The sequence below is a fragment of the Gobius niger genome (genome assembly GCF_951799975.1).
Source record: "Gobius niger genome assembly, chromosome: 9".
Classification (NCBI taxonomy): Eukaryota; Metazoa; Chordata; class Actinopteri; order Gobiiformes; family Gobiidae; genus Gobius; species Gobius niger.
This window is the reverse complement of record NC_136860.1, coordinates 20,530,856-20,544,483: the sequence shown is the minus strand read 5'-3', so window position 1 is coordinate 20,544,483 and position 13,628 is coordinate 20,530,856. Positions and strand designations below refer to the sequence as shown.

Below are 13,628 nucleotides of genomic sequence, written 5' to 3'. Positions count from 1 at the left end.
AATACTGTTTAAGTGGCATTAGCCCACAGTTAGCTCTGCCCGTTAGCCTGTTTGCCGTTAGTTCTTCGTGATTCCATTAGTGTGTATTGCGCCTCTGACCCGGAGCAGGGAAAGTTGCAAGTGCGGTTTTCTGGCCAGATACACCGGGGGAGATGAAAGACCCCCCAAATCATCCCATTGACACTTGTATTACCCCCACAGGGACTACGAAAAGGATTTATTAAGTGACTTTGTTCTTCTTTAATTACTTTTACCAGCATTGTTTATGAATGTTGATCAGACTGACACTACACTAAACCTCAGCTTAAAACCCACAACAGCAACAACACAGGCTTCACAGCATGCATCATTCCCACGCTGTTTGAAGAGCTGTCAGTGAACTCCTCTCCCACATGGATGCATTGACTTAATCTGACATGATATAGCCAAGTCATTTCCTCCAGGAGGGTCCTTCCTGTAACAGAGGTGTAATACAATTAAGCATCAGTCATTACGGGGCCTGATTAAATGGTTTGTGTTTCGTCCCGTCTATTGCTGCTGTGCCCGGGACACGGTGGCCATGTTGAGCTGTCCCCCTCATTAACCTCCACAGATCAAGTTCCTCTGACTGAGCTCTTCCTTAATGAACTACTCATGGACAGGCCCGAAAGTAATTACACAACACACAGACGTGAGGCGGGCCACGGCAGATGTTAGCCCTCTGAGAGTAGTTTTGGTTATGAAAGCTTTTTAGCAGGTAGGCACGATTACATAATGAGCACTTTTACACTTCATTACACTCTGGAAAGCTGACAAAATTTTAACCTTTTAATGGACCTTATCAGCGAGTCACAACTGCCACAATTTGTTATCAAGCGGTCCCATTACACAGCACTGATGTGTTGATGAATGTTTCCTTATAACATAACATTCAAATAAAAATTGCACAATTAATTGAAATTGGAATCGCAATTTGAAGACTGCACGCTTTAGGCAGGATAATATACTTTGCAAGCATCAAAATAGCCAAGCTGGAATCACTAGAAATGTTCTGAAATGCACTAGTTTAGTGTTTAATTTTTCAGTGTATTCTGGGACATGCTTCAGTCTGCATTGTGACCCGAATCTTTATTTTGAAACGTAAATCGCATTTGTAATAAAATGTGGCCCAAGCCAGGGTAAATGTGTGCAGTTGAAAAGGGGGACGATATCCAGCCAAAAAGTAGAAGAAATGCCTGCAGATTTGCTCTCAGACAGGGCACATGCAAAAATGAAAGGCAATATTTTTCATTTCTTAAAATTGGTGGTTAATATAAATCTAGCTTTCGAGTTGATGTATGTACTCTCTTAATGCACTTCAACATCCAGTTCTACTCCATTAATCACAATAACAATACACCTTGCAAGGCAAAAGAAATTACAATTTTGTCCCAAGTCCAAAAGAATATCAGAAGCATACACTGGGCCAAATTTAAAAGCAATTTGACAATACACTTTTGCTTTTGCCCATATTACACGATACGCACTGCACCAATTTCTCTAAAACTCCGAGAGGTTGGGACTAAGCCAGGGCTAATCTGCTACATTTTGGAGGCAAGCCATAAAAGCCTTGCAATATTTATTCAGCAAACATTATGTCTGGAAGATGACTACATTGTGGGGTCTAAGGTGCAGTTTTCAAAGAGATGTTATTAATATATTAAAAGCCATATGTCTGCATGCGGTAAACAGTTCAAAAACACTGCCAATAACGACTGCATCATTTGTATTACAAGTTTAGTGCAGACTGGGGAAAAGATCAAAGACAAAACGCTTTTAAAAACTGTATTGTTTTGGCCCGAGCTTTGTATTCCACTAGAATCAAAGTGAACAGACTGTTACATAAGTCTCTAATCCAGCTGTGCACCCCCTCCTCCCGCCACCGTAATCGTCATCCTGAAAAACCTCTTTTTGACAAGACTTTAACCCAACAGCATTTAACACAAGCTTAAAACGTTTTCATGTGTGAATAGAGGCGAGCAATATATTGTCTACAAGGAAAAATAAATTTGCTCTTTGATGATACGCGAAATTGTAATTTGAAAATCTTCCAGAGACAACCAAAAAAAAAACACTGGTGAAAAAAGCTCATAGCTTTCAGAGTTGGTGACTGATACTTATTGTAGGGCTGGGCAAAAAAATATTATTTTTTTCTTCAGATTTTTAGTATTTAGAATTTGGATTAGGGCTGAAAGATATATATCGTATCGATATCGAGATATGAACATTCAAGAATGCACTCTTTTGTATTATGATGTTTTTATTTTTCTGAAAAATGCTTAGTTTTCACCGATCCCGTAGTTATATCGTATCGTGACGTATCGATATTGAGATATCTGGCATAAATATCGAGATATGAAATTTTGTCCATATTGTTCAGCCCTAATTTGGATGTTAAAAAATTGTTATTAAAAACTGCACAGTGACTTTTCACTTTTTACAGTAGTTGCCTTTGCTATTTGCTATACTGTTGCCATCAAAAAACATACTCAATGCAAAAGCACAATGCTTGTACATTTATGAAGTATTTTTCAATTATGAAAATATCTGTCATAAAGTAAATGCTTGTATTTCAATTTTAATTATTGGGGAAAATCATACACGGTGTGGCTTTAACTAAAAGGAATAACTATATACTTACAGTATATAAAATATATTTACAGTGAGCAGTTATTTTGTATTAAATCAGAGGTCGCCCAGCTCTAACTAAAGTAAGTTATCATTTTGCCTTTTTGCCAAGTTTATGTCCATATTTTTTTTAGTTCTGATGGTTTTCAAACATATCGCTTGATTCCAGTTATTATGAATGTCCCAAGAATATTGAGAAACTAGTTTCCACTCCCACTTATGAATCCAATGACTGATTAAAGTACGGACACAGTTCTCTCTCTCTTCTCTCAATAACAAACCAGCAGGCCAGGCTAAGCCGGGGCACAAACGGAGTGTGTTTTGTCACCTATACACACTCTGCCTGTCCGCTGGGGCCCATCACAGAGGGGGAGCGAGACAGGAATAGACTGCCCTTAACCATTTGTAGTAGGAAGCACTAATGTGGCAAGCAGTAAACCGGGAGACTGTTTCAACACGAGCCAGTTGAGTTGTAAAGTTGCTGGAGCCCTCTCTAAAGCTCTTCAGCACTCATGGCACGCTTCAGATCAAAGATGCCCCGCTATCTTTTATCCACTGAGATTAAGTACGTATAACAGCCATACATTTGGAGATAAGGGGAATGTGAGGTGCAGGGTCAAGGGGGGACAAGGAGAGAGGCAGCCAGGGAATGGCACAGCAATGATGGCAATGCATAAGGCAATCAAAATAAAAAAGCGCACACTTGGAGAGAGCAAAAAGTTAACTGGTTTGCATTTCAAAGCATTTTGCTAAATGAACACCATCAAATGCGTAGTAGGGGTCTTACTCGTGTTGACACTGAGCCTTGCCAGTTTTACAGCTCGTGGAAATCATATACGCAAGTTTACATTTACTTATAGAAATAACTAAAAGAGTCGCGAGAATGTAAAATAAATGATAATTATTAAAAATGGCCTCGCTTTAGACTTCATATGTTTCTTAACAGTAGGACATTACTATTCACTCCCCACACAAAACAGTAAGCACCTTCTGTAGCCACAGCAGCCCTGGGGAAGATTTAGGCAAACATGTCTGCCTTTCTGCATCAACATTTATCACTCACTCACTCACTCACACACACAGGGAGAGGACAACTCTGTGAACTTTCAGTAAGTGTATTATTTGCACAAATCCATCACCCTTTACAACTATTCTACCACATGAGCCACCGATGATAGAACTTGGTGAAGACTCAAATGATACGCGAGCGGAAGAAGATGGATTAGTTATTATCACACGTGATTTCTAGCTCGTTTTTAAGCTAAGCTATTTTTGAGAGGAAAAAAAAAAAAGACAGAAGGTCCTCTTGCCTACTTCAGATCTCACTCTGACACTATTATTAGACAGAAGAGGGGCCTAGATACAGCAGTCACACACAGCACGCACACAGTGTACTATACTGACTACCGCTGTGTGTGATCATGCAGTGGAGTGGAGCCAGTCTTTGAAGTCAGCAGATTATAAAAAGAAAGGTAAGAAACAGATTTAGGTTATTACGCAACAGCAAACACCCCACTTAAACACTCACTCTGAAAAATGCAACGACACAGGGATTTTTTTTTTTACAACAAAGACTATTTCTGCAAGCATTTATACAGGAAAATGCTTTATTGTGGGGGGACAGAAAAAGAACCAACAGCAAAGCATTTTACTTTATAGCCTAACTGACCATAAATTGCATCCAGATAAATGTTGTTGGATGCAATGTTGCTTCACTTGAATAAAACAACACTCATTAGCAGCTATAAAAGTATAAATAGAACTAAAACTATAAAGTATAAAACTCTAGATAGGACGTTGCCATGGTAATCCTTTGAAATGAATGTCCAGCTCTGGCGGCCATATTCTGATTATTCCATACAGGATGAACTCATGTAAAGTGACTAAGATAACATAAGATAATCCTTTATTACCTAGACTTTGATTATTTGGCTTTAATATAAATGTGTGCCTGATCTGAGTTTTGCTCATAAAAGTCAGCATTTTTCCAATGTGTTGTTTCCAAACAGTGTGTTAACGGAAAAACACTGTACATTTTTCATTAGAGACCAGTGCGGTGTATGGGGTTAATATTCATGTTCATACATCAGTGAAAAGCTGTCCTCCTGACAAACACAGATTGGCTTCCCTGTGTTTATTTTATTTGTTTATCCAACATGTATTATTCCAGTTTACCGTTTCTCTGTCGAGCACCTACAGTATGCTCCATCACAGATGCCGTTCTCTTATTGGACCGTCTCATCATGCGTCGTGCGTAACAGAAGAAATCAACAAATTACAGTAAGTGTGAATTTGCACCTATGGCTTAAGCAGTTTCCTAAAGATAACAACAATGCGATGTGCACATGCATCATGATCATTATACTGTAATATGCAGTAGGGCTGCGCGACATTGATATGCGATACCGCTGTGCAATATCGTGATAACGATATTATTGCGATATTTCACTAAACCATTTCAATATGTTCCATTCTGATTAAACAGAAATTGTAAGTAATTAGTTCTTCAGCAAATTGTGTCAAGACTTACAAGACTTTAAAAAAAAAAACACTACATGAGCACCACAACAAGACTAAAAATAACAAAATTAGGGATTGTCCAATTAAAACTTTTACACGTTTATTAATTCAGTGCATTTTTTGTCTGAGTTTGCGATCTCAGTGCGATGAAGACTTTAGTAATGTTACGATACAGATATTGCATAACCTAATCGCGATACAATGTATTTTGCGATACAGTATATTGCGCCGCCCTAGTGTGCAGCAGATAGTCCAGTGGTTAAAGCAAGAGCACATCTGCCAGGACACTGTTCTTTCCTCAGCGTTGTGCGTTCGGGTCCCGGCTCAGATAGTTGGCTGAATGCTAGAAAATCCTAATATGATTTTTTTTGGCAACCTGCAGGCACTGACTTTGTGCTATTGTTTGTGTTTATAGTATGATCTTAAAGAGACTAGATGCAAGTTGGTCATTTTCATTTTCCTCAGGTCTTACGCGTAACTGCAGGTTCTATATTAAGCTCGTGCGTGAGGAAGAGGAAGGTCAACTTGGCCAGTACGGTGTCGGTGGCACTCGTGCTTCACAGCTAGAAGGTCCCAGGTTCGATTCTCGGGCCATTTTTGGAGTTTGCATGTTTTCCCGGTACCTGCATAGTTTTTTTTTTTTCCGTTTTCTGGTTTCTCCTACCACCAAAAACACGTACAATAAGCCAGAATGAATGAGAGTGTTTGCGTGTGTGTGTGCGTGGTTGGTGTTCAGAGGGGCTGATGGCGCAGATTGGCAGCCTCACTTACGTCAGTCCACCCCAAAGGGCAGCTGTGGCTACAATAGTAATTTACCACCACCTAGTAAGATGTGAATGAATAATGACTACAGTGTGGCGCTTCAAGAAACACAGGCTTGAAAAGTGCAATTCAATGCATTATTATTATTATTATTAACTTAATTATTTAAAAAATATATCACAAAAATGCATCATCATCACTTTCTTCTGTCTGGATTCACCTTGGCTGCAGGACAACTCGCCAAGCCATCATGTCTGATTTAATGTTTTAACTACATCCACCCCTGACCCTCAAAGTAAACGTACATCGGAGCTTGTCCGGGACAACCACTGCGCACTGGATGATGCTGTTTTTGTCCTTGCCTGTGACTTGCTGCAAGAGCAGCTGCTGAGGATATGGCGAGGTTAATGGGGGCCCTAGCGTACATCACCCATCCAACCGATTCCCAATCAATATCCAGATAATTGAGTTAATGATTAATCCCTTGCCTACTTAATCACGCCGCAAAGTTGGACGCGGAGAAAGAAGCCTGGACAGGGAGGAGAGAAATGAGGGATATGCTGAAGGACCCTCCTCCACTCCTGCCTCAGTCCTGGATCTGATTTCCCCTGATATTAGCACCGCCGGAGCATTCGTCAAAGTCCCCATGCACAGCCCCACTGACTGCTGCAAACACGCATATTTGCTCAGAAACAGAAAATATACAGATGTAGCACAATATATCACCAAATTATCTTTACCGCAATATGCTCCAGAACAAAAAACATAAGAGTTTCAGAGGGCTGCACATAGAGATACTCGTCATTGGTGGGATGCCACTAAAACTGATTTTTGCTCCCCTGTAGAACTGGGCCATAAGGTGACGCAATATATCCATATCACAAGAAAACAAAAAGTATCAGAGAGGTCTTTCGTCTGACTCAGATGTTCTGTGAGTTTCTCTAAAACAAAACAAAAATATGCCGATTTATTTTTGACACTGACAAAGAAACACATTGTTTTGCCTTTTCAGCAGGGTCATTATCTACTGCAGTGATGTCCAACCTTGGGACACCAAAGCTCCACAGTGGGTCCCGAGAGCGTCTGATAGAGGAGGTACAAACTAGGTGAATAGTGTTATGTAATTCAACAACAAATGGCTTTTTTAAAATGTATTGTATATCCATAATTGATGTACTATTAAACATTAAAATGAATCAATTAAAATGGATTGAGAGAAAAAGGTTGGAAACCACTGATCTATAGAATATTTGTTGTTGTGTTGTTGTTTTTTTAATCACATTGTGCAGCCCTGCACAGAAATAGCATGTGGTCCTTTAATGACACCTGGCTGTGACAGTCAGACTGGAGGTCAGGTACGGAGCACATGTGTTGATCCTCCAGAGGCGTCTCACTTTGATGAGGGTTCTCAGTGCTGGATCCAGCTAGAGTCTAATTCAGCCGCCCACCGAACAGCTGCTTCCTGCCCGGGCAGATAATCAAAGTCTGCTCATGGCACCAGCTCATTTAGACCAGTCACATGGTTCCACTTCTGTAATAAGGTCATGCTGTGTGACTTCAGACCAAAAGCATGTACTAAGTCATATTTCTGTGTCAATACTAGAGAGCATAGAGGTGTGTGGTGTATTACATGCTATCAAATAAGTACTTTTCCCACTTCATTATAGAGCAACTTTCTCCAGACAACTTTCCAGTATGGTAGTTTTATAGCTTATGCATTTGTATTGTGGCCTACAATAACAACCAAAGTGGGACAGCCAAGTTCATCTATATGCTACACATTCACCAGCCATCAGTCCATGTGTAGCCTCTGGCAAATTCCCCATTCAGCCCCACAAAAACATAGCAGAGCCTTTAGTCAGTGAGCGAGTGAGTGGCAACACAGCTCTTTGACGAAACGTGTCGGTGTAGCTTTACAAAATACAGCACGCGTGGTTTTATTTGGCTGCATAACCCATTCAGGAAAATGAGATAGAATAGCGAGGAAGGTAACTAATACACACATAGCTACGAGTTGTGTTGTCAGATGGGGGGGCCTTACGTATCTGCTGATGATATTCCGGAGACGGCTGAAATCCATCCTCTCGACGGTGGCGACGAACCGTGCGCCAGAGACGTTCAAACTCTCTGCGGGTCCTCGTGATCGCTACCTAACATGGACTTTTACGCGTGTATCCATGGCTCCACCGCCGCCGTGTCCGTGATAGCGAGGAGCAGTAGCAGTCTCTCAGTCGCCTCCTCTGATTTTCATGGCATCCCTGAGAGAAGCCGTGAAGCGACACACCGCGACTGCAAGGCGCGCTCCGGCAGCCGGCTACTACATTTCAGGCAAAAATCCTCACCTCGAGTCGAACCGCGTTACCGTTCGGTGCCGCTGGTGTTTCTCCACGTGGCCGAAAACAGTTATTATTGTGTCTTAAAAGGGTCCCTCATGGTGCCTGTGTTTGAGCGCTGGCCCCTCGGTGGAAGCGGTGAACGTCTACACACACTGCGCGCAACGTCAACGCGCATGCGCACATCACGTCTGTGGTTTGATTTGGTTTCTGCTCCATTGGCGCCTTCAGAATCCACAGTGTAAAGGAAATGTAGCACCTAATAAGTGTTAGATATACCTAATATGAGGGGTACTTTTTGATGGAACAAGACTAGAAGAAAAGGTTTTGCACGAAAAAATTAGGCCTAAGCAAAATACCCAACATGGAGAAAACGTATAGGCTTTAGGTTAGAAGAAATTCAGTTGCCGTTTTATCTTTTATAGCCATCTCACTTTTATTTATTTTAGTCTTTTTTTATTCTAGTTTGTTACAAAAAAGACTTTGCAACCAATCATACAATTAATCTCTTAACCCCCACTTTAACCAAGTGCATTTTCTCCAGACCAGCTTTACCCAAATCCATAAGGTCACAGCTTATAGGCCAGTCTAACGTTTCATTTGAAAGCTAAGACCTTCAAAACTCATCTAAGCTCACTTTTTTTTTTACATTTTTTCCCCCATCACTTATTCAGAGGCCATACTGCCTTTGCTCTGCCCAATCCCGTCTGACGTCAGAAGCTAAGCAGGGCCTGGTCGGTTCTTTGAATGGGAGACCGTTTGGTAACATCAGGAAGCCTAGCGAATGTAGTGAGTGAGTGGTTGGTGGTGGTCGAGGGGCCGATGGCCCAGACTGGTTGCCTCTCTTCCGTCAGTCTACCCTAGGGCAGGTGTGGCTACAATAGTAGCTTACCACCACCAAGTATGGAGTGAATGAATAATGCAATCTAAAGTGTCTTTGAGTGTCCAGAATATAATATATAAAACCAATGCATTATCATTTGTTGGGCTTTTGTCCATTTTTGTCACTTTTTTGGTGCATTTCTTTGTCACTTTTTTGTTGCTGTATTGTTGGTCTTTTGTGGCTTTTTTGTCACTTTTTTGTCACCTTTGCATCACTTTTTGTCACTTTTCTGTTGCCCTCTTTTGGCTTTTTTGTTTGCGGTTCCGTCACACATTTTTGTCACTTTTACATCGCTTTTTTGTCACGTTTTGTTGCATTCTCGTCCTTGTTTTCATACATTTTTGTTGCTATTCTGACCCTTTTTTTTCTAAGAAGGTTTAGATGTGGGTAAAGCCAAACTGGAGAAAATGTGCTCGGTTCAGGTGAGGGTTAAGAGGTTCACTCTGTGCTTCAAACAGTGTTTACTCGTTTGAAAGTATGGATGGTCCTCCAACCTTTCACACATTAAATAGGCAATTTGACCTTCCAACTACCAGCAGCCCAAGATCAAATTCAGGACTGAACTAGGTAAAAAAAATCCTTTAATCCATTAAATTCCTATGGCCTAGTGATTAGAGCTACAACGTAATGAATCATGAAGTAATTTCCCCCAAAATGTTGTTTCACTTAATACCAGTGTTCATCAGCCCTTTCTGGTCGGTTGTACTAACATTTCCACGATGTATTATATATTTAACCTTTGAGTATATTTAGACAGAGGCATTTGACATGTTCTAAATGTCAGGCGCCCCTTAGCCACCCACAACTCCACACACACTCACAAAGGCACACACACAGCTCTGGCCTGTCATGTGATCTGACTGCACTACTCACAACCCTTTCCTTTAAGCCGATTGTTTATGTAGAAAAAAACCCCAAAATCAGCTGTCAGATAGTTGTTACATCACTTGTTTGCACAAAATCACTCGACAAACAGATGTTTGGCTTAATTTGATGTAACTTAAGTCAAATGTACAATTGTGGTGAAAGTGTTCATATTAACCTGTCTTGTTAACGGCTGACAGGAGACAAGAGTGAGCTGAGTTATATTTAGCCTAGACATTTCATTTGTGGACATATGACTTTCAATTAGCGCAGAATCTATTAATAATGCATGCGGATGAAGTACTTTCAGACATGACCTGCTAATGCATGGTGGAGCTGTTTACGTCTCACTAGACTGAGACACTAATGGTTAGTAGAAGGCTTCAATGGACATCACAGTGTTCATTTAATGTGGATAAGAGTCAGAATGAGACATTTTAAAACATAGTTGACAGGCTGCAGTTGTAACTGAGCTGTGCTGAAAGTGCTGCAAATGATGATTTGCTGCTCATGCTCGTGATTACATAGTTGGGTGGCTAATGCTGTGGAAGAATTGGGTCATTGTTGTCGGCCTCCTTCTGTTTCAATGTGGGTGAGGGCATATGGGCCACAGTTAGTTTTTCTCAAAGAGCCTTTTTGATCCTGGGCAGGGCTTTCTTGGTTTTAGGGAATATTTGATCTTTGCGTGAAAACTGTTTTCAAGTCTTTCTAAATCCTATTGGGTCCATATTGATTGTTTAACTTCTGGTTAAAACCTTGTAATGACACAAGATTTTTGTGGAACAAGTTTCAATTCAAACGTCTGTGACATAATAAACCCATGCATGCCTTTTACGGTGAAGTTACTTAAGATCTACTGCAGCCAAAACAAGTCTTTTATACACAAACTTCAAATTTATTTGTGTTATGCATACACTATTTCCAAATTTGTTTGGATTTGGGCTTTGTGTTAGAGTGCAGATGTCTCTTTTCCTGTGACATGGGCAAGTTTCCTCAGTCGGGGGCTTATTTTGTCCCTTGTCAAGAGATGGAGGGCCTATATTCAAGAACTACGTTTTACAAATGATATTAGTGTTAAACTTTATATTATAGACCTAGAACAGGGGTGTAAGGGTCCACTCACATGACATTTACAATATTTCATGTTTTTGGCACTTTGCCAGATGTTTAGATCACTGCTGGGTGTAATCGCATTTCTCCAAATGATTCGGGGGCCAGAGGATATAGTATGCTCCAGGGCCAGATTTGGCCCCAGGGGGCTGACGTTGCCCATAGCCATGCCCTATAATCTGAAAGGCTATTTGCTTTGGCATGTTCCACTGAGTGGAAGCTTGTTTAGCTGTATCCTGCTCATGTTTAGAGTATTTGTCTCAGCTCCTGTTGCAGCGTGAGTAGCTGACTGTGTACTATTGTCAGCACAAACACTGAGTCCTATTATGCTGCACATGTACATTCTCAATGTATCAAGTGACTACTGCAGGAGTGTAGACAGAATGAGGATACATGAAACTACAATGGCAACTAAAGTGCTAGAACCAGTGCATTTTAAACAACAGACAGCGGTTTCAGTCACATTACGTGTCTTCTGTAATGTAGGCCATTTTGGGGACATTTGACCAATCACAGGACTGTGTAAGCTACACCCCCAATTCTAGATTTCTCATGTATGTTTAGATTTGGTGATTGACAATAAAAATAACTTTAACATGAGCAAGAGCAAACATTACTCATATAGTTCCTGCTGTTACTACAACAAATTGTATTTTATGCAAGACGGATTGGAAGTATGACTGGAGACCATAGGCGCACAAATCTAGATGTGACACTCACATGTCGCCTCTATAGAATAAAAGAAGTTGGCCTGATGTGTGCAACAGCATGTAACAGGCTTTATGCATCAGTGTTGACAAGTGACACCACACTATGGCCTGTTTTATAATGTAGCTGAATTAGGTTAGTTATTCTAAATACAAAAATGTCTATAGGTTTGATCTTGATCAATCGAAACGGGTCAAATGTTCAAAACTTGTTTGTGCTCAAAAAGGCAAACAAAACAGTCTACATTTTTGTTCAAGGCAAACCACCAAGGCAGGCTACTATATCTAAATCTATGGCGCCCTCTAGTGTTGATTACGGTGAACCACAGCGTGAGTTTCCAAAACCACGTAGCTATTTCAGGACTGGATTCTGTGTAGACTCAGGTAATTTGCCAACCAATTAATTGCTTTAATTGCTGTTAATTGAAAAACCACTGCAGTATGAGTTTACCCTACATAACAGCAAAACAAATGCAACAGAAGGCACCGCCAATTACTCCTATACTTAGCTATTTATTTGTCATATTAGTGCCGTTTGTTTTTACTCCAGTGAATTCATTTTGGAGCAAATGAGTAAACCACGGTGATGTGTGAGAGCAGGGCGTGACATTAACAGAAGCCAACAAGACAAAGGAATAATTTGACTTAAATACTACTAATTCTACTTCTTAAAGTAGATTCAGCAAATGGTACGTTTTACTTCTACTCGAGTAATATTATAATGAGGTATCTATACTCTTACTTGAGTAAAAAATGTTACTCGTTCCACTATGAGTAAATCTTGTGACAAAAGCTTCATGTTGAAATAAAATAGTTTGTGTTTCATGTAGTTTATTCTTCAGACAATTCTGAAATCTATTTCTAAAATCTTTCTGTATATCTGTCTGGCATGTCTTTTGGAAATAGTGGGATTTTTTTTTTAAACTTAATTTCATGTTTTGTTTCCCATCATTTATGTCATGACTTAATCTACGCTCAAACTGTCAGTACTCACAGTAGACTACTCAAGTACTCAAACATACCCTACTTATTTCAGAATTATTATGGGCCTTTAAAGAGGAAAAGAAAATACACACCATACAGGCCTAGTTAAGGCTAATATAGGTTTAATACGTTTCGGTCTAATATTGAAGGAAGAAAAAAGTAATAATTAGCCTCAAGAGTGGTCATGGTAAGAGCATGAGTCACTTGAAAAAGTCACAGTGGTCAGTGAGCTTTTTTAAGCCCCGCTTAGTGTGATTTGGCTGTGTTTATGCGCTACAGGTGCGTCCTGTCCACAGCCCACGAAAATGGTGACTAATCGCAGCCCGGAGCGTCGAGGCGCACACGGCGTGAGTTAAGAAGAGAACATTCCCCAGCACGCCGGTACCTATGCGCGTGAATATAATAGGTGTGTTTTTTTTCTTGTCTCCGGTGCTGGTGTGCGTCACATGGCTCTGTTCTGCATGCCCAGCGCGCCTGCCAAGAGAAGGGCTTAAACCTGCGTCTGGAGATGGGGAGCTGTGGAGATCCCAGGGAACGTATGCTTGGCACCGTGAAATAGGATTTGGGAAGGGCCGAAGCAATGAAGCGAGAGGCAGAGGAGCAACTGCCAAGTCCTCTCTACGGATTTAGTGCCCCCCTTCTCACCCCATAAACATATTCATATGTGTAGACTGTGCGGAAAGAGTGAGAGGATTGGGGATATAGGAAGGCAAAGAAAAGGGGAAGGCAGAGAAGCAGAGCATAATGGGGTGAACGGTGTTTGGAGCAGTGAAGTCAGAGACGGTGACCTGAACATGTGTTCAACTTATACTGTGGTGT

The 13,628-nt window shown here is 40.8% G+C and overlaps 1 protein-coding gene across 7 annotated transcripts in view; it reads right to left on the bottom strand.

The window, feature by feature from the left end:
* LOC306967431 (phospholipid-transporting ATPase IH-like) overlaps positions 1 to 8,426 on the bottom strand; it is a 37,843-nt gene extending 29,417 nt beyond the window's left edge. For all 7 annotated transcript variants that reach the window (XM_079562461.1, XM_079562462.1, XM_079562465.1 and 4 more), the window contains exon 1: positions 7,970 to 8,426. In XM_079562461.1, the coding sequence (XP_079418587.1) occupies positions 7,970 to 8,008 (39 nt within the window). In that variant the 5' untranslated portion in view covers positions 8,009 to 8,426. The remainder of the gene's footprint in view (positions 1 to 7,969) is intronic.
* Positions 8,427 to 13,628: the final 5,202 nt, after the last annotated feature.